Source organism: Colletotrichum scovillei (genome assembly GCF_011075155.1).
Source record: "Colletotrichum scovillei strain TJNH1 chromosome Unknown Contig00005, whole genome shotgun sequence".
Classification (NCBI taxonomy): Eukaryota; Fungi; Ascomycota; class Sordariomycetes; order Glomerellales; family Glomerellaceae; genus Colletotrichum; species Colletotrichum scovillei.
This window is the reverse complement of record NW_023336263.1, coordinates 1,807,797-1,831,610: the sequence shown is the minus strand read 5'-3', so window position 1 is coordinate 1,831,610 and position 23,814 is coordinate 1,807,797. Positions and strand designations below refer to the sequence as shown.

Sequence of the window (23,814 nt, the reverse complement as noted above, 5' to 3'; positions counted from 1 at the left end):
ACATAGGTGTGTGAGAAGGTACTGGTGTTAAGATACCTAAGGGAATGTAGGGGCGACAGGGGTCCGTTCAACCTGTAGCGTGTATGATACTTGAATAAATAGTAACATTCTTAATGAATACCGCTTCATAATTATAGCACAGTATATACATTAATATGATAATAAGTGCGTCTCTTTCTTTATATATTTATTTATTATATTAATAAAAACAATTCTTTTAAAGTAAAGTGAAATTTAAATTAGATCTTAAATCTTAATAAAATTGAAATACTATTTTAAAAAACTAGACAGAAAATACTTTAGTATACGTATTAATTTTACTTGACATTAGAGCTAATGTAGCCAGTGCACTAGTCTCTTAAAGATATAACACCTCCTAATTAGCAGTAGAACGGACATCTGTTAAGTACCTACCCACTCCCGGGTAGGTACCTTACGTTAGATGTTAGGTATGGGTAGCTGCTACCCACGGAACGTCACATGCGGGTCGAAGCAAGCTGTTGTGTTGAGGAAGGTACATAGCCTCTAATACGTATGAATGGACAACAGTCCTGCACTTTGCCAAGCTACTCCTTCCCGTCGAAGCAAAGCCAAAGCCATCGGGAAGATTAGCAATTTCCAGCTGGTGAGGACGAAGGATACCTAGGTATGGAGATGGCGGCGTGTAAGCCCAGCACCACAGCTTTCTAACCAGTACGGACAAGGTACCTTACACGCCCCGACAGCATATCAATTGGCGGCCCAAGGCTTGAGCCACCTTGCCCACCGTCATCCCTTTGCTCAGGGTAGCTCAAGCCTCGAGCTACAAATCCATCTGCGCGTCACTTTCACACTGAACATCAACATCAAGCGTGACCAGGAGCTCTGGCCCGTTCAAAGTCAGAGCCCAAATTGCGTCTCTTCTTTCCAGAAGTGCAGGGTGCTGCCTTCAACGGCCCATTTGACTACGTTAGTCTCACCTCACGGCAAGTACGGAGCACCTGACAGCTAATCGTTCACCCCCTGCGCAACGACGACACTATACGCGCATAGCTTGGTGAAGCAACTAGTCGTATGCTTCGGACGACATCGCTTGTGAATCGGACGATATCATTTTCCCACGACGTGCCCCCGAACCTCCAGCTGGAGCACCCCCCTCGCCTACCTTGTTTATTGAGACTACTCCCTTGAGCTCCAATAGCATACAATCACATATGTTCTCAGATATAATGGTACGTTCTCTATCCAGTATTACGATCTCTAGTCCTTGAGATTCTAAGTCTGGCGCTGGTAGGAGGTGTTGAGCAAGGCGTCTCGAGTGGCCACGTCCAAGACTGCACAGCGGACGATTGTGAACGCGAGCCTCCTCGTCGGCACGTCGCTATTTCTGCTGCCCTTTGCTGCTATCGCCTCCATCCTTTTTTTCCGCGACTACCTACCCGAGCAAGTAGTGACGACCCCAGTCCACCTCCAGTACGGGTGAGTCCTCCTCGTGCTTCCCGCCTGCTTTTCGTTTAATTCAACCAGAATGTTGCTGTCTAACCTCACCTCTAGATCAGGTGCGAATCCCTTTGGAACAGCAACCATCCCGACGTCTGCTCTGAGAACGCAGCAGGAGTATGATGTGTCCGTCACGTTGTCTATGCCCCGTTCGCCTGCCAACACACAGCGAGGCAACTTCATGATTGCTATCCACCTGCTGGATGTTGGAGCCTTGTCGACGGGAAGCGACAAAATACAACCTCATATCGCCCCTGAACCCTATGCTCATTTCGACGGGAAGACAGTCCTTTTGTCTTCAAGGCGGCCCGCTTTGGTGCCATATCACGATCCAATGGTATCGATAGCGTCACGGATTCTCTTCCTAGCCTACCATGTTTTGTTCTCAGATTCGGAGACTTGCGTCCTGACCGTACCGATGGCCGAGCGCGTGGAGTTGGCGAAAGGCTCCTCCTTACCCGCTTCAGCGTACCTTGAACTTCAGGGCGGCCAGGATATCGAGACGTACTCTGCCTCGATAACGCTGACGGCTCAACTGCGGGGATTGCGTTGGCTGATGTACAACTACCGCGTGATGACTCTGACCGCTGCCGTCCTGTTATTTTGGGCATCCGAGATCGTATTCATGGCGGTGGCATGGTTGGCATGGTCTGGGCTTTCAGGATCGTCACAGGGCTCTGGCATCGGCAATGGAAGAACTGTGGAAAAGTCGTACAATAAGTCGATGGGCCAAGTCAAGCGAGAGGAAGGAAGTGGCATCGATGAGCTGTCGGATGCCCCGAGGACGTTCCCGACCTATGGTAACCAGGCTCCGTTACGGTATGAGCCTGAAGTCAAGGATGAGCAGCATGCGGGGCCTCGTGTGGAGGACCTGCTCCCGCTTGGTGGTGAGGCCGATGACGAGGAAGAAGATGACGGAAGGGGCTTCAGAGGGGACTCGGGCATTGGAACGAGTTATAGTGAGGGAGGTTCCAGTAGCGTGCGGCGAAGGTCATCGCATCGAAGTTGATGAGGGAGTGCTTGCTACCTTATGGTGGTATTATTGCTGACCTTTTGCTGAGATCCGGCGGGGGTACATTAATACGTCGAGATATGGAAGAAAGCAAGAGCCAATTGAGAGACCCCGCTGAGGATTCGGCATCCACTCATTAAAATAATTGTAACAAAGCTGCTTGCGTCGACTTCCTCGGAGTGCAACGAAACGAAGGCACTACAAGGCTAGGTAGAACATGCCTTGGGTAGAAAGATGGTGTGTGAGCCAGTTGTCAGCAGCGATCTTGACCGTGAGGCACCCAAGTCGCCATTTCAGAAGGTCCAGGTGAGGTACCTTAGGTATCACCGTGCCGGCAGCGCGATGGCTGTGCCCATTGCTTACCTAACAGGAGGCGGGGAGGCACCTGAAAGTCGGTACGGAGCTAAGGTAAGTCGAGGCAATAAGTCGCGGCCCAGAATACCAATACCTGCCAGTGCCCTCGTGGATGGAGGTGCCAGCCCCCCCACAGTGCACCAGTGCACTTGATCCCAGCGGATGTAGGAAGCTGCGCTTGCGGGAACATCCAAGCACGGACACGGGACAGCCAAGTAACATTTCCCCTCCAGGGCACTATCTTGTCGCTTCCTTGCCCTCCCACACCGCCAGCTGCCGCCGCCATCATCTTGAGCCTTGTCCCAACTTCGACCACACCACGCTGTAGCCAACAATACTCTGGTATTTTTCAGCCTCATCATCTTCTACTTTTCAATAATTTTCTCTCCCAGATCCCACACCTCTGTCTCTCCACTGTCGTCCGGGCAATATGCGCACCATTTGTACCTAGGCCTCCTCGCCCAAGGTCTCATTGCCCCCGGTCGTCAGATCCACCACAACCAGGTCCATTCGGAGACGGTGAAGAAGAGCAATTTCTACTTCAGCTTCGACCTCATAGTCGCATCAACTGCCACCTTAGTACGCTGCAGTCTACTCGCTACCCGCCACTGCGGTTTTTGACATCGTTGAGCCAATAAATCGCTCTTGCAAAACACCGTTGCTTGTGTCCCCCTCGACAACCACCAAGGCAAGAAGCATCCCCCCACTATTCCCACCTCGTCCGCCGTGTGCCGCACCGAATCCCGCAAACCACCCACGGAACTATCGACCTAACGACTCACCCAAACCACGGCCTTCAGCTGATACCACGCAGCTTTACCCAGCTGCCTGACCGCCGCGTTCACAAGGAAAACCTTCAGATCGCCGCATTGTCACTGGCGACCGCGGTGCCCTTCGCCGATTCTCCTTCCTTGCTCGGACTGCGGCGCTTCTACGCGCTCTAGTCCGCTTCGCAACCATGCCCTGCTTCAAAGGGATTGCCGTTAGCATACATGCCAACGGTGCTCCTCTTCCCGAGCATGGTATGCAAAAGCAGTCACGGCTGTCACGCATCAGCACCTATATACCCGTGCCTCAGCCAAGCATCAACCCCGATTTGAACAAGCCCGAGCCTGCCAAGTTCGCCATTTCAATTACCCTCTTGACACCCGGCTTGCCGATCCCGTACTCGACTCCGAAGTCCACCGAGACGAACCCTTATCCCAAGCCTCAGTTCGTCGGAGGCCTGCCCACCGCCGCTCAAGGTCCTTCGAAGTTCTCCGGAGTGGTCAACCCCTATATTCCCATGACCAATTCTGAGAATGAGACGATAGCCGCCTACATATACTTTGACGGAAGATCCAAGGAGGAAGTCGCCACGCTTCTGCGACCAGGTGAGGAGACCTGGGTCAACAGTCGTTGGGTCCAGGTACCCGATTCTGAAGGCGGAGGTCTTGCTGAGCGCGAATTTCTCTTCCGCGAAGTTGGCTTGGAGCGTTGGCTTAACGGCTTGGACCTTCAAGGTCACGATGCAGCAGAGAAGCTGGAACGTCGCCGTCAAAAGTTTGAGAAGCGACGCAGGAGACAAAAGACTACAGCTGGAGCGACAAGCATGCAAGTTGAGGAAGGCCCCAACGGCCCCAGAGACACTCTGCGCTACGGCGCCGAGGACGGATCTCCTGTTGAGGCTGTCTTTGGCGAAGACGACTCCGACTCCTTATCCGACGATGACGAGATCCCCGAGGCAACTGGACAGATCAAGGTGCTGATGTTCCGTGTGCTTGCTTCTGGCGAAATAAAAAAAGGAGAATACTCTCCACAGTTCGATGCTCATGATGATGACGATGACGCGGAATCCGGAAAGCAAGGCAATGGAAAGAGCGGCGTCGATGCTGACGTGGAGCATACCACAAGTTTTGCCAAGCCCAAGACGTTGGATCCGAAGACTATTAGTACTCAGACCGTGACAGGTATCGATGGCCCCGACAAGCCATATGCTTCTTTCACATTCTTCTATCGCGGGGAGAGTAAGTTGGCCAATTTCTCAAGAAATGTAACAATATTGCGTTGAAGAGGCTAACACAATGCGCAGGGCAACTCCAAAAGATTGGCATCATTGCTTCTTCCAAGGCAGCCCAGGCAACGCCGGGATCTGCCAAACGCCGGTCTGGGCAGCTGGACTTCTCAAGCCTCGGCCCCTTGAAGACATCTGGCACCGTTGGATTTTCTGCCTTCAGGGACCAGGATACAGAGGCCACCAGACGACGGAAAGCCCGCAAGAAGAGCAATGGCAATATTGGGGGAGCTCTCAATGACGACAGTGACGACGATGACGACGAGAGTGAACTTCTTGGAAAGATGCAGGATATTGATGAAAAGGACATCAATAACAAGCTCGCTCCCGAGGACGTTAGATCTCAAGGGGAGCTTGCTGATGGTGTGAACCGTATTCGAGTATGTATTACCCCCGACACCCTCTTGTATGAGCTTGACACCTGACTCCTCATAAAACAGCTTAAGAGAGCACATTCAGCGGAGCCCGACCGCTCCGAGAACGCAGGTGCCACCAATAACTCTGTAAACTCGGGCGCGTTCGGTAGTCCGTCGATTGGCGCTGCAAGCGCTGCAGGCAATGGCCATGTTTCTGGGGGCATAAACCAGGACCCTAGCAACGATGCTACAGTAGAGGGAACAGTTGGGAGCCCCTTGAAGAAACATCGGCCGAGTATTTCTGGCGGCGATGACCAAGTCCGAGCCCATTCAAATAACTCAAGTTTGGGCGATGTCATGAACCGTGGCGGCCCTACACAGACAAATGCGCCGGCCACCTCAGGTACCAATGCCGACGAGGAAGAGCTGTGATGCTCAATCGCTTATACTGGTTCAATCAGGGAGGAGAGGGGCTGCGGGAGTCTGGGTCACATGGTAAAGAGGGTCCGTGACGATATCCACGACAGGCGAGTGCGATGAATAAGAAAAGCATCAGAGGACCTGAAGAAGGCCTGCTCGGTGATTTTGTATGCCGTTCTGACAAATCAGCGGCGATTCAGCTAGGCCACGACCGCACAGGAAGCCGCGAGGCCCAGCCTGCTTTCAATAGAAACGTGTATTCTTGTGTGCGTACTACTTACTGGTGGACATCACTGTGTAGCACTCTGTGCCTCAGCTTCAAGGAATATATGCAAGACAGGCATCTCGAATTAGTGACCGTGCGAAGTATTGAGGAAAAGACCTTTGGAGGGGAACGAATCGGTACTGTCCTACAAGTATGATTGTGTCTTTCTGTGGTCAGCCTCTGTTGTATCCGGCAACCTGATAGTTGGAAGACCATCGTCAGTCCACCAAGGTCGACGAAAAGCTAGAGTTTACAGTTTCTGGGTTACTGCTGTGGACAGGCAGAAGAGAGTAATTTACGAGGTTCGAAGACTACAGGGTTGCCCAAACACCTTTTAAGGGCGGGGCACTGCTTACTTTTGTATCCGGCAACCTCATCGCTAGGATGTAGCTTAGATAACTTCCTGCCTTGATTGTTGGCCGTAGGTCGCTGCGAAATTGGATATCTTTCGCGCGTATACACGATCATTCGAGTGGAGGAACGGAAGTCGTGCAGAGCGAGAAGACCAAGCGGGGGTGGAGGGTCGGAGGCTAGGTTGAGGGTACAGAGTACCACGACTAATTGTCGAGGTCTCTTTAACGCATTGTCTATTTGGTCTACTTTGACTCTATTCCCTGACATTATGGCTGCCACACACAATTACCTGTGCCTGAGTTCATTATGAGACCCTAAGCCTCCGTTGCCTTAGAGGACTAGATGTGTTTATCTCTATCATGTCGCCGTGACGCCGCTTGGACGAATAGGGAATGAAGGCCAAACGCTTCTAGGTCGGAATGTCCAACATACCACCAGAATTCTCATTATCGTACATTAGCATAAATACTACAGGTTCTTTTCCGTGTTTTCCATGTAGAACGCCCTGAGGAAGGAATCACCGCCCATATCTCCTTTTTGTGAATCCCCAATCCGCCTGTTTCCCTACCCGTCTTGTGCCGCGATTGATCCGAGGAACACACCTTGCCATCGCCTTGTCTTGTGAATGGACATGATTGTCAGACTGGGACCAAATCTCTCCACAGATTCTCATGCGCGCTGTAAAATGGCATGGAAGCGTTCAATAACCTATTTGGCGCAACATTAGTCACGGGTGAATGTCGACGGAGTGGGCACAAGCTGCTTCACTTACCTCTGGGTTTGACTTGACGAATGGGAGATCAAAAAACATGTACTTCTCGTTCTTGAGCAACTCAACAACTGTCACCATGAGACCCCAGGGTTGGGGCCAGTAGCCGATTAGGCGTTCCCAAAGCACTCGAGTGATTTGCTGCCTGATCTCTGTCTCCTCCGGGTCATTCATGTCCTGGCCGAAGATCTCCAGTAAGATACGGCTGAAGTAGTTGGTATGGGCATTGGGGAACCGCAATTGGTTTGCAATGCTGGTGATGAGGTAGTAGCGGGCCTCAGGAGGTAACTCGTGAAGCAAGATGGACATTGTGGCCACATCTGATGAGGCTGGATTGAAGACATCCGTACCCTTCTGAGTTGACTGCTGGACAGCATAGTTGCCGACATGAAGAGTGACTGCCTCGACCACTCGCAAATTAGCATTGATGGGCACATGCCCAAAACCAGTATCAGATCGCTGGCTCTCCACAATGGCTCGCGTGATGTGTGCTAATGTATCCTCGGACGGGCCGTTCTGCAGCGCGTGGTCGAGGACATCGAGCAAGCCTAAGTCGCGCAGAATAGACGCAGAGTTGTCTAGGCATTCAGGGGAGTCCCTGGCACCATCTACTCTATCAGCTTGCAGACCGGGAAACAAAGGATCCGGCATCTTAGGATGGGCTGCTGGGTTCGCTGTCAATATGGCGTTGAGAAGCTGCTTGCAGTGGGGAGGGACACTAGTTATGAGTTGATGTGAGTGTGCCGCGAGGTAGTCCGAGTAGTCGTGCTGTAGAATAACGAGTAGCTTGAGGGTGGCTCGATAAATCTCTCGCGCTACATTGGAGGGCTCGATCGCTTTGACTTGTTCGCCAATATGTTCCAGGAGCAATTGCAGAAGTCTGGTAAACGCCACCCACCCGGAGCGATCCTTCATTACTACAGGCAAGAAAGCCCGATGCTGGAGGAGGGAGAGCCAGCCGAAAACGAAGCCAGGAAGATATTTCGGCCCGAGGTCTGCGAGTCTGGCAGCGAATTTCAGGAACAGCTCCGATTTCTCTGACTCGGGAAGCTGCTCTGCAGTAGAGCTGATTTCGTAGAGGAGAACCGACAACAGACGATGGAACACTCTTTGGTTGAAGTGATCCGCGCGCTTCACATGGTGATGGTTGAGCACGAGAGTGATGAAGGCCAGGACAGAATCCAAGTAGACCGCTCGGCTTGGCGGCGGAGTCGGCTGTGCTTCACCGTGAAGTCTGATAAAGATGTTAATCATCTTTGCGAGGGCATCCACAGCGAGGAAGGCGTCCGTCAGGGTTCCCGTCGAATGGACGTAGTGCTCGAACCTGTCTACCGACATGTCTGTTGCGATTCTGAGGAAAACAAAAAGGTCGTCCTTGCTCTTGACAACACCTCTGATTTGCATTTGCTGCACGAACATGATGGACGAGGTCTCCGATCCGTCAGGGTTGTTGCAAAGATGGATCCATTCGTCAAAAACATATTCCATCTGGTCCTGCTGGAGTACGCCTTCGCTCTCCTGTTGCGCAGTTTGCGGCAGCGTTTGACCAGAGAGCTTCAACTTCAAGCGCTGTCCGATAGCGGAATCTGGCTCGTCCTGTATCCAGGACCAAGCAGCCTCGAGTGTCCGAACAAAGTCGCCATAAAGCGCCATTGGTCGGCTGCCGAGGAGAGTCAGATCGACCATCTGGTCCAAAAAGTCTAGCGAGCCTTCTTTCCTTTGCTGCAGCGCTTTGGACATGGATAAATCAATGTTTCTCCAGTCGAGGAGGTCGGTGCGCAGCAGTGCGGCGAGGAGTGGCATCTGGAGGAAGGTGGCTCCAGACTGCTGGCGGAAGTGGGCAGTGACGCGGTTATTCAGTGTTGGGCCAGAAATCTTCCGCAACGTCTCCAGAACATGAACTAGGCTTTCCAAGGCCAAGTTGTCATCAATCGGGCTGAAAATGAGCTGGATAATTTGATCAGCAGCAAAAACCGCAAACTCGTCTGAAGTCTGTGATGCCTTGATCATATGCTGAACCAATGCGTCAACCACATCTAGGACGGGATGTGGCCTCGGGAGGTCGGCGAAGTGTTCCTCGCGCGCTTCGGTCGCCACGCGCTGCAGTTCCATGAGAAGCTTCTGGACGCGTTCAATCAAAGCGCGGCCGTCCATTTGGAATGCTTGGGGCCTCGCGGTAGGCAACGCTCCATTGTGAACGGGGGCGTACTGCTGAACCTGAGAGCCGAGGTGTTGAACGGCTGGTGCATCTGCCGTAGCTCCCAGGCTGGGTACTGTGGAGAACTGGTCCTGGAGAACCTCGTTGGCCAGCGATCTAGTCGCATCAGAAGCGGAGGGTACGTGAGATGGAGCATTAGAAGTGGTGGTCCGAGGCTGGCGGGCGAAGTCCTCGTATATGGCCATCTGTTCAGGGTTGAGGCCGCCCATGCTTGGCGACAACTTGAACGGGTTGGGAATAGTCCATGCCCATCGACTGAGAGAGGCATCCACATATGGCTCATTAGGGCGCTGGAGGCGATGGCGACGGCGGGCTTCCAGTTCAGGCTCAATCATCTCCTCAATCTCCGGCACAGCTCTCTCCTCAGCTTGCTTCTCGATGATGTTGCACGCCAGATCAAGATTTGAGTTTACACACATGATGATAGTGCCCTCTGGTAACCCTTGGGGTAAATCATTAGATGAGTTCCTCATATAATTCGTGAAGTTGGCTCTCAACGGCTCCTTAGAGGTCACCAGCGCCAAACTTCCGGCAGTCGCCTTCACCATGCTGATGGCCGATGTCCTGACCCTGTTCTCATCAGGCTCAGTCGCAAAATCTTTGTGAATCATTTGCTGGGTGGAAATGGCAGCAATCGTGACGGATCGATCTACCACAGGTTGTATGATGTCTTGCAAAGCCTGCGTCAGAGCAGTCCGAACAATCTCGTGCAGTCGGGTAGCCGTCACCACCATTTCATTCGTAGGCGGAATGTGAATGAGCGGGCCAAGATCTGGAATTGATGCAGCAATGACCTGAGGAGAAAGACCAGCTGTGACACCCGTGGAAATCCCGTTCAGGGAAAGATTTTCAAACGTCTCCAAAGTGTCTTGGGAAACCAGCTCTTGTGCGTCTTCGACGGCGGCACGGTTGAGAATCTCGCCGGAAGGCTCGATACTTTTGTGGTCAAGGTTAAGACCCTTGCACAACACTTCAATCTCGAACTTGAGATTGAGCTTTAGCTCAGCATGGTGATATAACTCGATGAGCAAGTGAATAATGTCCATCAACCATGGGTTCGGTGGTCGAAATACGGTTGAGTTGACTCCCTGAAGGATGACTTTGCAAACAAAGGGAATGACCACAATGAGCCTTTTCGTGTCGTGGGCCTCGATCAAGAGCTGTTTGAAGGCAATGTTCTTGTGCTTAATCGGCTTATCGCGAGCCAGAGTAAGGAGACCAAGCCAACCTCCAAGATTCTTGAGGTGTGACCGTTCGGTCGAGTTCTGCATGGTGGCCTCCGAGTTGAGCATACGAGCCACGCTCACGTACGTCTCTCTCAAAACCTCTCCCCACAGGATCTTGTCCTCGAATAGCTTGACCAGTTCGAGATAGACTTGGTGATAATTAGGCTGCATCTTGGCTCGCTCCTCGACCAGGTGGCTTGCGAACCATTGCTGATAACGATGTTCAAGTATTTCCCGCAACTCTTGACACATGGTTTGAAGGGTGGTCTCGGTAAGATTATTCAGTACGAACTGAATCTTGCCTTGTGTATCGCTTGATGGCTCCTCACAATCGACTCCAGGCGAGCGGTCAGATGCGTTGATAGACTGGAAGGGTTGCGGTTGACGATCTGTCGGTCTGCCTTCGGGTACGTTACCGTTCGAAAGAGACTCGCTATTGACATGAGCTGTAGGCATAACGCCGTTGCGCGATCGTGCAAGCTCATCCTCGTGGTCTCTAACTACGTCTTCAGCTTTCTTCCAGGCCTCGGTACCTTGTAGGCCGGGTATCTGCAGCAATTGTCGACAGAAGCCGGGCCATTCCCGGAAACGAGAAAACAGTTGCATCAGGGCCTGCAGTCCAAATTTGTACATCGAATCCTCCGGGGAATAGTCTCTGACAGCCTCAAGAATCATGCCAAGACCAATTTTGAGCGGGAGATCTGAGATAAGCTTGTGGGAGATGATGCCACCGAAAAGCACTGCGGTTGTTGCGAGTGCCTCTAAGGGATAATCGACATAATGGGCGTACTCATCGAACAGGCCGTGGATCATGCATGCGAACACGTCTTGATCTAGAGGATCGCGAGAATGTTTGTACCGATCCAGGACCTCGACGATGTTGCGGACTTGAATTTCGTCTCCGTACATCTTCTTGTAATGTTCTTCCATCTTACTGTTGGCCCCGGTAGGCAAAGCGTTCCCATCTTTGCCGTTGGCGTCAATGATATCGTCGAAGCCTTCGCCATAGTTGATCAATCTAGGGTAGACCGTGATGCAAGATCGCTGCACCATAATGAGATCCTGCAAGGGAGTCTTGGGAAGAAAGTCCTCCAGAATTTGCAGAAAAGCAGCCACTGTCCTCACTTGGAGAGTGGTGCTAGATTTGACGGCAGCTTGGCCGTCGGGGGGGCGCTGGAATTGCAATTCCAAGTTTGCCTTGATCAGCAAAAACTGGAGCAAAGACCGCGCAATCTCGTTGCTTCTCTCGGAATTGAGTCGCGCCCAATTGACCAAATCAAGATAACCCTCAGCATGAGCAAGCGCTGCGAGATCGAGTCCAAACCCATTTGAAAGGTAAACAAGCTCATCGAGCCATTTGTGTTTCAAGGCATGCTCAAAGATCAAGGGAAGATCGGTTGGTTTAATGGCATGTGCCTCAATCAGCCGCTGAATCACCCACTCCTTGTCCTTCTTCCACAGGCTGTCGAGAACGAAATCATATTCCGTTGATCGTTTGTAGAGGAAGCTTTCGAAAAGAGAGTTCAGCGTGTCGACTGCCATCGTTGGCCATGGTTTCGGTACTCCAAATGCGGAAACGACGAAGATGTCTAGGTTAGGCACCACGACTTCCTGGAACAGGCGCTTGGCTTCGACGCTTTGCGACGCGTGGACTGAGTGAAGGGCAACATGGAACACGGCCGATAGCGCCTCAACAGACACCAACGCGTGTTTGGCCGCGAACGCCGCGCGTTGCTGAACCTCTGGGGCAGATTGCACGTAGGTTTCCAGTGTCAGCGTTGGAATCAACCCCGGGATTGTACTAGCGTCAAGCTGATCCGGCTGAAGTGAGGCGAACGCGCATATGAAAGACAGTTGGGTTTCTGGATGTTCCCAATTTCCACCCCATAGCTTCTGGATATCAAATGTTTGATCCTCTTCAGCGATCGGGAGCAACGCATTGTACAGACGGAGAAATTGCCGGGAGGAGATTCGAGCGGATCGCTGATCGAAGTATGAAACCACGTCTTGCCACCTAAATGACGAAGGTAGAACTCGACGGAGGGCTGCCGCGAGAATCGACGGGTCATAACGGGGTGTCTGGCTGATGGTGCTGTAAGTCAGGGCGATTGACACCTGCTCTTCACTGAGCTGAACATTCTGAGGCCGACTTTGCAGGTATGAGACGCAACTCTCCTCATCTCCAGTAAAGTCGCCGCCCGTTCTTTGGATGTATGTTGCCAGAGCATTTGGAGGTTTGTCGGCCAGCACCCTTACCAAATCAAGCGCGGCAAGCACTTCAGAAGGCGGCGGAGCCTGGTCCCCGTGCCACCTTGCCTGGACCTTGTAGGCTAGTTCGGACTTAGACGCAGCGTTGAAGTTTGGTGGCTGATACTGAATGAAGCGATCGACGAGTACAGCGATGAAGGAATCGGTCAAATCTGCGTGCTCTTCTAGTTCACGCCGGGCAAGAATGTTCACGAAGGTCGGGAAATTCGTAGATAAGATGGCATCGGCTGAATTTGAGTAGTCAGCATTAGAAACGTTTGTTTTCCACGATGATAGGACAACCAACCCTTGGTCTTGAGGTCGGACCTTGATCCTGTCTTGAAGGCTAGCGCCAATATCGTCTTTTCGAGAGCATCTAACTTGAATGCTTCCATGAATGTTGACATGTCAAAGTCACGGAACAAGTCTTCTGTGCCGGTTTCGATAGACTCAGCAATCTTATTGGCTTGATTGGCGTCGTGAGAGATCTTCTTCATCTCGCTCATGAGAAGGTGAAAATTGCCATTGGTCCCCGGCCGTGTATGTCCGTGGAAGATATGGCCAGCATGGGCAGCGACAAGGCGCGTAAAATACTTCGCAAAGACCTCCATTCCGTGTTCATTGATGAGCTAAGGAAGATGTTTACGTATCAGTAATGATCCAGTGTCAGACCAAACTTGAGATAATCTGGTTACAAGCTCGACGAGGGTGGGAAGGCTACCTTTTGTAGTTGTTCTGCTTGTGTCTCCCACTTGGCGCGGTCCTTGTCTTCCTTGATAGCACCGAGAAGGAGATAAACTTGGGCGACAGCAATTTTGACCAGGGAACTTGGCCCTGTCGGACTACTCGTACTTGGACTTGCGCCTGCAGTCAACCCAGCGGATTGTGATGGATGCGTCGAGTGCCAAACTCCAGTGTGCAGTGTCTGTGAAGGATGTGGAGAGAATGATCCCGACCTTGGTTGTGGGACCATGGGAGAGTATTGCGTATCGGGGCGGAAGAAGTTTGGAAGGAGGAGGAGTCCGTCCTACAGCAAGACCAGACTAAACCAACTTCCTCGCTGGAGGCTTCCGTTATCGAGCCGCCAAAGTAAACTATCTCGTGATCGACTACGCCCACATCAACGACGAGCACTTCCAGAACTGTGAATGTGGCCTTCGGCGCGACGTGGCGGGCAACAAATGCCGCAGATGATGCGCGAGTGCGACGAGGAAGATGAATGGGCGGAGACGAGGATGCGTAGGCCGTGTCCGAATCGTTGCTGATGCGATGGAGGTATTGAGCAAAGGAGGGGACCTGGCACTTGAGCCAGGTCGACCGAGACCGCAATCAAGATGCCCACCGATGTTCGGGCGGGGATCGATGAGCGGCTTCTGGGACTAGCTCGCTATTGCCAGAGGTTGAGGAGGAGGATGGAAAGGGGAATGGAGAGAGGGAGAGTTCGTAGAATATGCGACGTTGATCGATCGGGAACGTCTGTCGTACGGTGCTTGACAGCTTCGCAAAGAGAGAAGAAATTAGAGCCTGGCTGGTTTGAAAGGTACGTGAGGACGTGGAGGCTATGGCTGCCGGTAGGGGATTGGCTTGGGCATGCACAAGGCGGAGAATGGACGGCACCTAAGGGAAAATGTGCCTTACCTAAGGTACCTGACCTCATGGGCGAAGGCACACAGTGGAGGGAGGGTAAGGAACCTCAAAGCAGGAGTCTAAGGTACCTCCAGGCAAGGCCGGGTGGTACCTACCTCGGGTGCACTACCGGACAGGCCAGGTAGGTACCTAAGGTAAGGTACCTTAGGGTGCCTTAGGCAAGGTGACAGGCTGTATGCACCTACACCGCTTAGGACGGTCATACTTGAGGCACCAAGGGCAGCCCAGGTGCAGCCGGCCCGGCGTTGTAAAAGGATAGATGGCCCTCAGACAACATGCTTTACCTAGGTATCTAGGCACGGCTAGACACGCTGCAGGTAAGCACTCACTCTGAGGTAGCTTGATTAGAAAGATATCGAGTCTCTTCTAGACGTAAGCTGGCTTCTTTAGTACTTAATTCAACGGAGGTACTAAGGTAGATAGGTAGGTAAGATAGCTAATTTCCGTACAGCTGGATTGATAGGTGGGGGTAGAGCCCATGATTGTACGTGACCTGCCAAAGATCTCGACCTGGGGAGAAGTATCTAAAATGGCACCCTCACAAGGAGAGACATCTAGGAAGGTACCTCTTACTGCGTAGATAGGCATTCAGTATTGGGCCAACAACCCCTAAGGCCCTTTTATGCCTGCTTGCCTTGGTCACGTGCCTACCACCCCCGCTCTTGTCCTGCCCACCTGAGGTACTTTCTTGCTACCAAAACGGATACCTTATTACAGGCGATTTCCCTAAGGCAGGCATGCTTCACCTACGAGCACGCTAAACTCAGCCTAGCCATCCACTGAGGTTAGACGGCTGCCTTATGTAATGACATGGTTACTCGGCAACGGAACCAAACAATACCTATTACCTTGGCCATCTGTTCATCAAGCGACCGACCCGTCGCCCGAATACAGTTATTGACGCCAACGTGGCTCTCAATCAACTCCAGCTTTCCAACGCCAAAATTCAGAAACGATACTTTGAGGTTATGCGCAAAGAGACCCAAGGGCTGTTCATGAGCCTTGATACAATTTTCTACAGTTTAGTAGCCCGAATCGACCGCACGCAACGCCATACCTCTCTCGAGTCTGTTCCTTATTTAAAGGCTTTGACTCACTTGTAGGCATCATGCCTACATCGACGGCGGATGGGCCAAGTGTGGCTTTGTCATGTATGTTGAGATTCTACGTGTCTGCAGCAAAGCAGGAGCTGACCGACCCGACATGTAGTCGCGAATAACTTCTGGGGAAAGGAAGATGCTGGCGTAGGCCCTCTGCTGGACCGTATGCTCGCTGCGAAGCAAACATGCGATGAATTGAAATCTTTCTACAGCGGCAAGTAACACGACTGATCTGTTACCGCCGAGAGCTAATGTCCAGTGCAGCTCGTGCGTCTATCGAAGACGAATACTCCCGAAAACTACTCTCTTTGTGTCGAAAATCATTAGGATCCCATGAGTCAGGAAGTCTGAAGGTTTCCCTCGACACCGTTCGAGGCGAGGTCGAATCGATGGCGAAGCAACATCAGAACATCGCAGCGCAAATGAAGACAGAATTGGAAGAGCCTCTTGCCGCTTTCGCGGGTGGTATGAAGGAGAGACGGAAGATTGTGCAAAACGGGATTGAGAAGATCCTCAAGACGAAGATACAACAAACACAGCACGTCAATAAGGTTAGTTCTGATGATGCCCCAAAATCCGAATTGGCCCATGAGTCTTCCGGGTTGAATCTCGAGACGAGTCATGTGCTGACGAATACAATAGACGCGGGACCGATTCGAGCAGGAGTGTCTCAAGATCAAGGGCTACCTCGCCCAGGGCCACATGGTTATGGGCCAAGAGGAGCGAAAGAACAAGGCGAAGCTAGAGAAGACGCAGATCAGCGTTGCAACGTCTAATACCGAGTACGAGAATGCTGTGAAGGCACTTGAGGACACGACAGTGAGGTGGAATCGAGAGTGGAAGGCGGCTGCGGACAAGTTCCAAGATTTGGAGGAAGAGCGTCTCGACTTCACAAAGAGTAGCTTGTGGACGTTCGCCAACATATCTTCCACTGTCTGCGTCAGCGATGATGCTTCTTGCGAGAAGATCCGTTTGTCACTGGAAACGATGGATGTTGAAACGGACATCATCAGCTTCATCAAAGAACAAGGAACGGGCCAAGAGATCCCAGATCCGCCAAAGTACATCAATTTCTGTCGAGGAGATGTCAACGACACGCAATCGGAAACGTCGGACGATGACAGCTACTCCGTTGCCCAATTTCCAAGGAGTATAAACCCGGCATTCAGATCATCTTCACCGCAACCCTCGACATACGAATCGCACCACGATCCCAATTCAAGTCTTGCTCAGGACCTAGGACACAAAGATCCACCTTCAGCTACTCCCAGAACCGTTGTCGCTCCTGATTCAAGGCGCCAAGATGCAAGCCCTTCTACGACTAGGCAACTCGCTCATGATACAGCACCAAAGGATGTAAGCTCCTCTTCTAGAGGATTTGGATTAGATTCGGGCCATAAGGATGCGAGCCCAACCGCAAGGAGCTATCTGCAAGACACGGGTCGTCGAGAAATCTTACCCCCTAATACTCGCGAAGCACCAGTTACTGCACAGAGACCTTTAGACAAATTACGGCAGGCAGCCCCGGCTGCTCAACCTCCGGCTCAACAGCAGCAACAACCAAGCCGACCTTCTCTTGATATGAGTCAGCGTGGATCATTTGCACCAGTCCCTCATGATCCGTACCCTCTCGACGGCATGACAATGCTTTGCCGTACCGGCCCACCCTCGGAGCGTAGCTCCCACCCGCCCTCAGCCAGGCCTTCGAGCCGCGATTCCCTCAGCGATTACTCGAACCCAACCTCGCTTTCAAGCCAAGAGCCAGCAAGCGGTAAAGTATCGCCTGTTAAGCAGGAACCGGTGAGTGGGATTCCGGTCTCGGATAAACAAGTTCTCAAGAAACGGAGTGGCTTCTTCCAAAATCACAGTCCATTCCGTCGCAAGAGCACAAAGGAATCACCAGGCTCGCCGGCGAATAGAAACACCTGGCACCCAGTGACATCTCAAGGAAGTCCGGCTCGAAGGCCCCAACTGCAGACTCAGGAGACATCGAACCTGCTAGGAGACAGATCAACCATGAGCCCAGAGCCAATTGATGCAAATGCTAGTCTCGCATTGAACGTTGGGCAGAATGTTTTCTCCGTCACAACTCCAGACTTGGAGAAGAGGAAGGGATCCAATGTTCCGGCCGCTCAGCCTGAGACGGATCCGATTGCTCTAGCCCTGGCCGAGCTCAAGGGCGTCGGCGTAGGAAAGCAGTCCAGCGTGCGCGTTTCCGCAGACCGCTATCACGGCATTGCTACTCCGACGCCTGGCTCTCAGCCGTTCTCCAGGTCGGTCCCGGCGGTGGGGAGCAGCAATGCAACGGCCGGAGGACTTCGAGGCACGCCGCCTCCCTATGATCAGCAAGTCGTGCAGAGACTCGGAGTACCACCCCAGGCGGTGACAGCAAAGGCCATGAAAGAGACATCGGCCAAATTTACCGACCAGACCCGTAGCATGTTTAACCCGGCCAACCGCCCTGGGTCAAGCTACGGTGGAACGGCCAGCTCACGGCCAATGACACGAGGTAGCGACGTTCCTCGGGCAGCGTCACCTGCCCCCCTTCGAAGCGCTTCCCCGAGAACTGCACCGACGGAGGACATGCGAAGCGGCTACAGAAGCACCCCGCGCACTGCTTCGCCGAGAGCCGGGCCAGCCGAGGATACTAGGGGTGGTTACCGATCAGCGTCTCCTAATCCGCAAGGTTCTCTGGGGCGAGGCTCATCACGAATGAGCAACATACCCAGAAGGGGGTCAGAACAGCCCTACTACCAGAAGTCACCCAGCTCAATGTCGAGAGCGGCGTCTCCAGCTCCTTACTTGGAGAAGATGAGACCGGGCAGCAGCCATGTCGCCAATGAATTAGCTGTTCAACTCGCGCCTGTCGGTGATGAGGGCTATGGATCAGTCCGTGGCCGTGGTGGGAGTCGACCTGGAACGAGCTCCAGCAATCGGGCCATGGGACTCTACGAAGGCGGCGGGCCACCAGGTCAAGGCGAGTCGAGACAGCGTAGCAAGAGCGTGGCAGATCCATCTCGGCAATATACTCGTGATGGCCGGCCCATTTTGCATTTTGGTAAGTGCTAGCCCTATAACAAGAAGGCAGAGAAGAAGAAGACGGTGCTAACTAGGTTGCAGCAAGGGCTTTGTACGTTTACCAGGCAGCCATCCCAGAAGAACTGGGATTCTCTAAGGGGGACCTTCTTGCCGTCCTGCGTCACCAAGATGACGGGTGGTGGGAAGCTGAAATTCATGGGAGTAATGGGCGCATGGGGCTGGTCCCAAGCAATTACCTTCAACCGTGTTAGAGAAGTTCGGTTGCTCAGGGAGCAGAGTGGTGCACGACTGGCTGAGTTGATGAAGATTCATGACATGAGCGAGATTCTTGGGGGTTTTCCAGCTTTGTTACGTAGTTTTGGGATATGCCTTGTCGCGGTTTGGAGTTTCGGTTTCCGATGATGCTGTATACTTGCGCTTGGCTGAGAATGTTAGTCCTCCCCACGGACAAACTAAGCACTTAATGAATGAGAGTGATCACTACATTTGTACTTTCGCTATAGGTAGTGGACTTTCTTGATCCGCGCAGATTCCATTTGGTGAAGATTGATGCAAGGGAGCGGAGGTGCGGTGTCCTTGGGAGTTGGAACAACATGTACGGATACATGCGTCAATGAAAGATTGATCGCGTGTCGGCGCAAAGAGCGACCAAGCCGAATGGAGTCTGCCCACACCTTAGTGTTTTCTGCGCGCGCGGTTGCTTAGAAAGTGAGTGGATCCCATCGCGTGCTGACCAACAGCAGTGGCGTCCGCGAAACAGCGCAATACTGACTTGGACGTCTGACAATCAGGAGGGTGTGTTACCTGACATGTGTGTATATAAGTTAAAGAGTGTGCTGTTCTTACTCCGAGTTCATGAAGGCCCAATCCACTGGTCTGTGGTTTTCCTTGTATTCAGTCTTCAAAATTAACTTCAAACTCAGACATCCTTAGCTGGTAAGACGCTGCATACTTACCTTAATCAAAGGATACGGTGTTGCAATGGCCGCCAATACTCCGCTCTATACCTACATCTCCCCTCGCGAGGGGTACGAAAGTGCCCCCCCGCTGCCAACCGAGCTCAATGAGGATGGCAAGAGCTTCAGGAACCCACCACGAGAGGGATTGAGCAAGACTTATGGAGAGTTTCCAGCTCCCCTAGACAATGGGAGACAAGGTGGTTTGTAAGGGACCCGACATTGCGACGCACCTACCTCATGGTAAGGTACCTTACTTCACGCTTATGGTGCTAACCTCCTATACGCACTGCAGTGACGTCCACATTTACCATTTTCAGAGCAACCCAGAACAAGTAAAGCATGCCAGAGACCTTTGGGAACGTATACGGAGGGAATGTAAGTGTCTGCAACTGATCCAGCTCTAGCGAAAGGTATGGCTGATATTTGCTTCCCCGTTCAGTCCCAGAGCTGAGAATCTATCGATTCTGGGAAAAACCCATTGGCCCCCACCCCGTGGCCATGTTTGAAGTCAACATCTTCACACCAGCACAATTTGGTGCATTTATACCGTGGTTGACCATATATCGAGGCCCTCTTTCCGTCCTTATTCATCCCAACACAATCGAGGAAGGCGTTGACCACAGTGCCACGGAACTCCGCAATCACACACAAAGAGCTACGTGGATGGGCGACAGGTTGCCTCTGGATACCACTATTTTCTACCGCAATAAAAACTAGCCGGGCAGAAAGGACAGCGTATAGCAGTAATTCCTCCATTTCCATGTCATTTCATATTACCTAAGGTACCTTACCTTGTCTTGCGTATCACCTCGTGACCTTTGAAGTGACTCTGTACATTCAAGACGGCACAGTTGTTGAGAAATTATCACGTTGGTTCGGCAACGGTTCAAGATCACGTGGCGTTTGAGTGACCTGGGGATTTGTTTTCACCCTGCTGCCTGCTGCCTGCGGGATGCTGCTGCTGCTGCTGCAATGACGTCATGCCTCATGGTTTGTCAGCGACCCAGTATCCGATTCATTCTGCCTAGGTACCCATCTCATCTTGAGATTCGCAAGTTCTATTTACCGCTACCTTCCCTTACCTCACTTACAGAGTCTTCAACCCAAGAACTTGCCCTGCTGCAAGGTACCTATGGGAGGTATCTATGTGTGGAAGGTAAGGTACCTAAAGTAGGCGAGAATATATCTAATCATAGGTTATTCACTGCAACCATTCTGCAGCAGACAACCCAATCTCAACCACATACCTTACCTACGTCGCGTCCTCTTGCCCCGCCTGCCCCTGCGTCCACTGCGTATGGGTTTTCCAACCTGATATAAACATCCACCCCAACCAGAGCCACAATGGCGGGCCGGAAACGAACCAGGGCCACCCGGCCCAGGGCCGCAAAGTCCGACGTACCGGATGTTTATCAAGAAATGCTGATGGAAGCTGCTGCGGACGCTGGCTCTTCAGCACTCTCAGAGCCCCCAGCTAAAAGACTAAAGCGACCTAGGGAGGGAAAAGCAGGGGTCATGAAGTCACAGGCTACAGAACAGGAGGGATCGGGGGAGGACGACGAAGACGCAGACATTGAGTTTGAAGACGTGATTTTGCCTCCGGCGACCGTCCAGACCATGTACCGAGATTCCGACGATGAAGAGGATGATCTTGATGATGACACCGAAGAAGAAGTCGGAAATGAGGAGGCCAGCAATTTCGCCAATGTGGCTTATGGAGACATACGCCCTTTTCAAGAGACTCAGGAAGAACCCCAAAAACTGACTCTCAATCTATCAAAGCATGTCAATGAAACGAGCGTCACAAGGAAAGGTGCCAACAAACGAAAGCCAGTGACAAAGGAAGAGAAGCAACGGCGCATCACCATACACCAGACTCATTTGCTGTGTCTCCTGCTACACTGTGCCCTCAGAAACCGTTGGTGTGATGATGAGCAGGTTCACAAGACCTTGCGTCCTCTGCTTTCGAAAAAAACGATTGGCTACTTGACACCTGGCCCCGATCTTCCCCAATTCGGACAAACGGAGTCCCTAAAGAACGGCCTCGAACAGGCTGGAGCCATATTCAGATCCAAATTCCAAATAACTGAACGGGGCCTGCGTCGACCACTATGGGCTGAAGATCCTGCCCATTTGAACAACGTGAGTCTGTGCCAGGTTACTGCACTCGAAGCAACATGCTAATCCTCTTGCCTTAGTATGAGCCACCTAGCAACATGGATTCATGCTTAGACCGTTCGGACTTCAGAGACGCAGCGAGAAAGTTGTCAGGGTCTCGAGATACTGGTGCACAGTTATACTGTGCTTTGCTAAGGGCAGTAGGGGTTCGCGCGCGATTGGTTTGTTCATTACAGCCGCTGTCTTTTGGTTCAGCCGGTCCCTCTCTGCCAAGACCCAAAGATGCAAAGCACTCGAACAAGCCTACCAAGGAGGAGAAAATAAGGTCTCAGTTGCTACAATACAAGTCGGCTGTCGAGGAGCCTTCGTCTTCAGCATCCGTCTTGACTTCACCGCTCCGTCGATTGGGTCACCCAAATGCCACAGCCTATAAGCTGCCAACATCATCATCTTCACCGACTCTGCGGCAACAGGTTGAGGGTCCCGTGAAGATTCGCGAGTCGAGCTTCCCGGTATACTGGGTGGAAGTGCTAGACGTGGGCCACCAGAAGTGGCAGCCTGTAGACCCTCTGGTAACAAATTCCATGTGGAAACCCAGACACTTGGAACCCCCGGCAACCGACAAGGAGAACTCTATGACATATGTCATTGCTTTCGACACTGATGGCACAGTTCGAGACGTCACGAGGCGATATGCCAAGGCATACACGGCAAAGACACGTCGTCTGCGCATTGAGACAGTGATCGAACGTGGCGAGGGTTGGTGGCGGAAAGCATTGAAGCCGTTCAGCCGGCGTCGCCTGACCGACCTTGACCAAATTGAACACACCGAGCTGAATGCAATGGAAGCACGCGAACCAATGCCGCGAAATGTGGCAGACTTTAAAGACCATCCAGTATTTGCGTTGGAGAGGCACCTGAGGCGCAATGAGGTCTTTACGCCAGACGCGCAGCCGGCAGGAACGGTAGCAGCAGGTAGCAGGGCTCCGCTGGAAAAAGTGTATCGACGTAGGGACGTTCGAATTGCCCGGAGCAGGGACAAGTGGTATCGCATGGGGCGCGAAGTCAAGCCGATGGAGGTTCCAATCAAGTTTCTGCCGCGAAGGTCCAATGCGAAACTGGGCGAGTACGCCGACGACGGTTACGGTGGGGACGAACGTGATGCCGCAGGAACGCCGGTCTTCACGCAGGATCAGACGGATATTTACCACGCATCACCGGTCGTCAATGGGCGAGTTCCGAAGAACAAATTTGGTAACATCGACATATATGTGGAAAGCATGGTACCCGAGGGAGGGGTCCACATCCGTGATGAGTTCGACACAGCTGCTAGAGCCGCCTACGTTCTAGGGGTCGATTACGCGCCAGCTCTGTCAGGGTTTCAATTTAAGGGCAAACACGGGACTGCAGTCTTCAACGGCGTCGTGATTGCGAAGGAGTATGAGGAAGCTGTGCGTGCAGTGATGACTGGGTTGGAGGATGTCGACGCACAGGAAGAGCAAAGCAAGCGATCCTTGGTCGCCATCCGGACTTGGAGGCGGTTTCTTGTGGCGCTCCGGATCTTTGAGCGCGTGTGGGCAGGCGTCAAACCTGCGGAGCGGGCCGAGGAAGAAAGAAAGCTGACCGAATTCGTCCGAACCGACATAGATAAGGGGCCGGACGAGGGCGGAGGTTTCCTCATTGAAGACAGCGTCATGGTTGACGACGTTGCGCAGACATGGACCAGTGCGGGACTCGCAGGCAGAGCCGATGCAAGGGAGAGCACAAATGGCTCTCATCTAGAGAGAGGTGTTCATTCTGCTGCCCACAACGAGAATATGGGTGAGAGCGCCGCAGATTATGGCATGGAGGTTGACGGAGGCGGTTTCCTGGTTGATACTGATGAGGAGTTTGATGACATTGATGCAGTCGAGAGAACTGCTGGGGTTGAGGCAAGGCCTGAGAGTCAAAGGAAGGAAAGTCTTGGGGCAGAAGAGGACAACGAGGTTGAAGATGTGCTGAGCGATGAGACTGAGGAATACGATATGGAGGAGGATGAGAACGGCGGAGGATTCTTGGTGGATTAGGATTGGGATTTGATGGATGGGCCGATAGATTTTGATACCCAACAGAACGCCGAATACGACTATTGAGACATGAATAACTTTCCTGCTGCGCCTAGAATGATTGGAACATAGAGACCAATATACCTACCTAGG

General features: G+C 52.4%; 6 protein-coding genes across 6 annotated transcripts; 5 read left to right on the top strand and 1 right to left on the bottom strand.

Annotated features, from left to right (window-relative positions):
- Positions 1-571: 571 nt before the first annotated feature.
- HER10_EVM0010839 (uncharacterized protein) lies at positions 572-2,762 on the top strand. The gene is made up of 3 exons (XM_035480286.1): positions 572-1,211; positions 1,274-1,458; positions 1,534-2,762. Exons 1-3 carry the CDS (start codon positions 1,194-1,196, stop codon positions 2,486-2,488), a joined length of 1,158 nt encoding a protein of 385 aa, XP_035334372.1. The 5' UTR covers positions 572-1,193; the 3' UTR covers positions 2,489-2,762.
- A 288-nt stretch (positions 2,763-3,050) lies between these two features.
- Positions 3,051-6,308, top strand: HER10_EVM0008380 (uncharacterized protein). Its single transcript, XM_035477905.1, has 3 exons — positions 3,051-4,851; positions 4,917-5,278; positions 5,339-6,308. The coding sequence occupies exons 1-3, from the start codon at positions 3,804-3,806 to the stop codon at positions 5,684-5,686; spliced, it is 1,758 nt and encodes a 585-aa protein (XP_035334188.1). The 5' UTR covers positions 3,051-3,803; the 3' UTR covers positions 5,687-6,308.
- Positions 6,309-6,509: 201 nt separating this feature from the next.
- HER10_EVM0006277 (CCR4-Not complex component) lies at positions 6,510-14,316 on the bottom strand. Its single transcript, XM_035475868.1, has 4 exons — positions 13,475-14,316; positions 13,061-13,382; positions 7,066-13,001; positions 6,510-7,001 (listed from the first exon to the last, which is right to left on the bottom strand). The coding sequence occupies exons 1-4, from the start codon at positions 13,724-13,726 to the stop codon at positions 6,963-6,965; spliced, it is 6,549 nt and encodes a 2,182-aa protein (XP_035334040.1). The 5' UTR covers positions 13,727-14,316; the 3' UTR covers positions 6,510-6,962.
- Positions 14,317-15,283: 967 nt separating this feature from the next.
- HER10_EVM0006313 (uncharacterized protein) lies at positions 15,284-19,165 on the top strand. Its single transcript, XM_035475902.1, has 5 exons — positions 15,284-15,551; positions 15,610-15,714; positions 15,765-16,051; positions 16,143-18,558; positions 18,621-19,165. Exons 1-5 carry the CDS (start codon positions 15,509-15,511, stop codon positions 18,788-18,790), a joined length of 3,021 nt encoding a protein of 1,006 aa, XP_035334044.1. The 5' UTR covers positions 15,284-15,508; the 3' UTR covers positions 18,791-19,165.
- A 355-nt stretch (positions 19,166-19,520) lies between these two features.
- Positions 19,521-20,215, top strand: HER10_EVM0006823 (dopa 4,5-dioxygenase; the record flags this gene model as incomplete). Its single annotated transcript, XM_035476397.1, has 3 exons — positions 19,521-19,702; positions 19,791-19,873; positions 19,938-20,215. 3 exons carry the CDS (start codon positions 19,521-19,523, stop codon positions 20,213-20,215), a joined length of 543 nt encoding a protein of 180 aa, XP_035334076.1.
- A 627-nt stretch (positions 20,216-20,842) lies between these two features.
- HER10_EVM0005964 (Rad4 transglutaminase-like domain-containing protein) lies at positions 20,843-23,682 on the top strand (the record flags this gene model as incomplete). Its single annotated transcript, XM_035475563.1, has 2 exons — positions 20,843-21,640; positions 21,697-23,682. 2 exons carry the CDS (start codon positions 20,843-20,845, stop codon positions 23,680-23,682), a joined length of 2,784 nt encoding a protein of 927 aa, XP_035334018.1.
- Between the last annotated feature and the right edge of the window lie 132 nt (positions 23,683-23,814).

Bases quoted from the DNA above. Each gene is read 5' to 3' on its own strand.
- HER10_EVM0010839 (XM_035480286.1), top strand. The intron at 1,459-1,533 runs GTGAGTCCTCCT...CCTCACCTCTAG, and splicing joins CCAGTCCACCTCCAGTACGG to ATCAGGTGCGAATCCCTTTG.
- HER10_EVM0008380 (XM_035477905.1), top strand. From the start codon at position 3,804: ATGCCCTGCTTCAAAGGGATTGCCGTTAGCATACATGCCAACGGTGCT. The intron at 4,852-4,916 runs GTAAGTTGGCCA...CACAATGCGCAG, and splicing joins ATTCTTCTATCGCGGGGAGA to GGCAACTCCAAAAGATTGGC. The intron at 5,279-5,338 runs GTATGTATTACC...CTCATAAAACAG, and splicing joins ATGGTGTGAACCGTATTCGA to CTTAAGAGAGCACATTCAGC.
- HER10_EVM0006277 (XM_035475868.1), bottom strand. From the start codon at position 13,726: ATGGTCCCACAACCAAGGTCGGGATCATTCTCTCCACATCCTTCACAG. The intron at 13,002-13,060 runs GTTGGTTGTCCT...ACTCAAATTCAG, and splicing joins GTCCGACCTCAAGACCAAGG to CCGATGCCATCTTATCTACG. The intron at 7,002-7,065 runs GTAAGTGAAGCA...TGCGCCAAATAG, and splicing joins TCGTCAAGTCAAACCCAGAG to GTTATTGAACGCTTCCATGC.
- HER10_EVM0006313 (XM_035475902.1), top strand. From the start codon at position 15,509: ATGCCTACATCGACGGCGGATGGGCCAAGTGTGGCTTTGTCAT. The intron at 15,715-15,764 runs GCAAGTAACACG...TGTCCAGTGCAG, and splicing joins ATTGAAATCTTTCTACAGCG to CTCGTGCGTCTATCGAAGAC. The intron at 16,052-16,142 runs GTTAGTTCTGAT...CGAATACAATAG, and splicing joins AAACACAGCACGTCAATAAG to ACGCGGGACCGATTCGAGCA.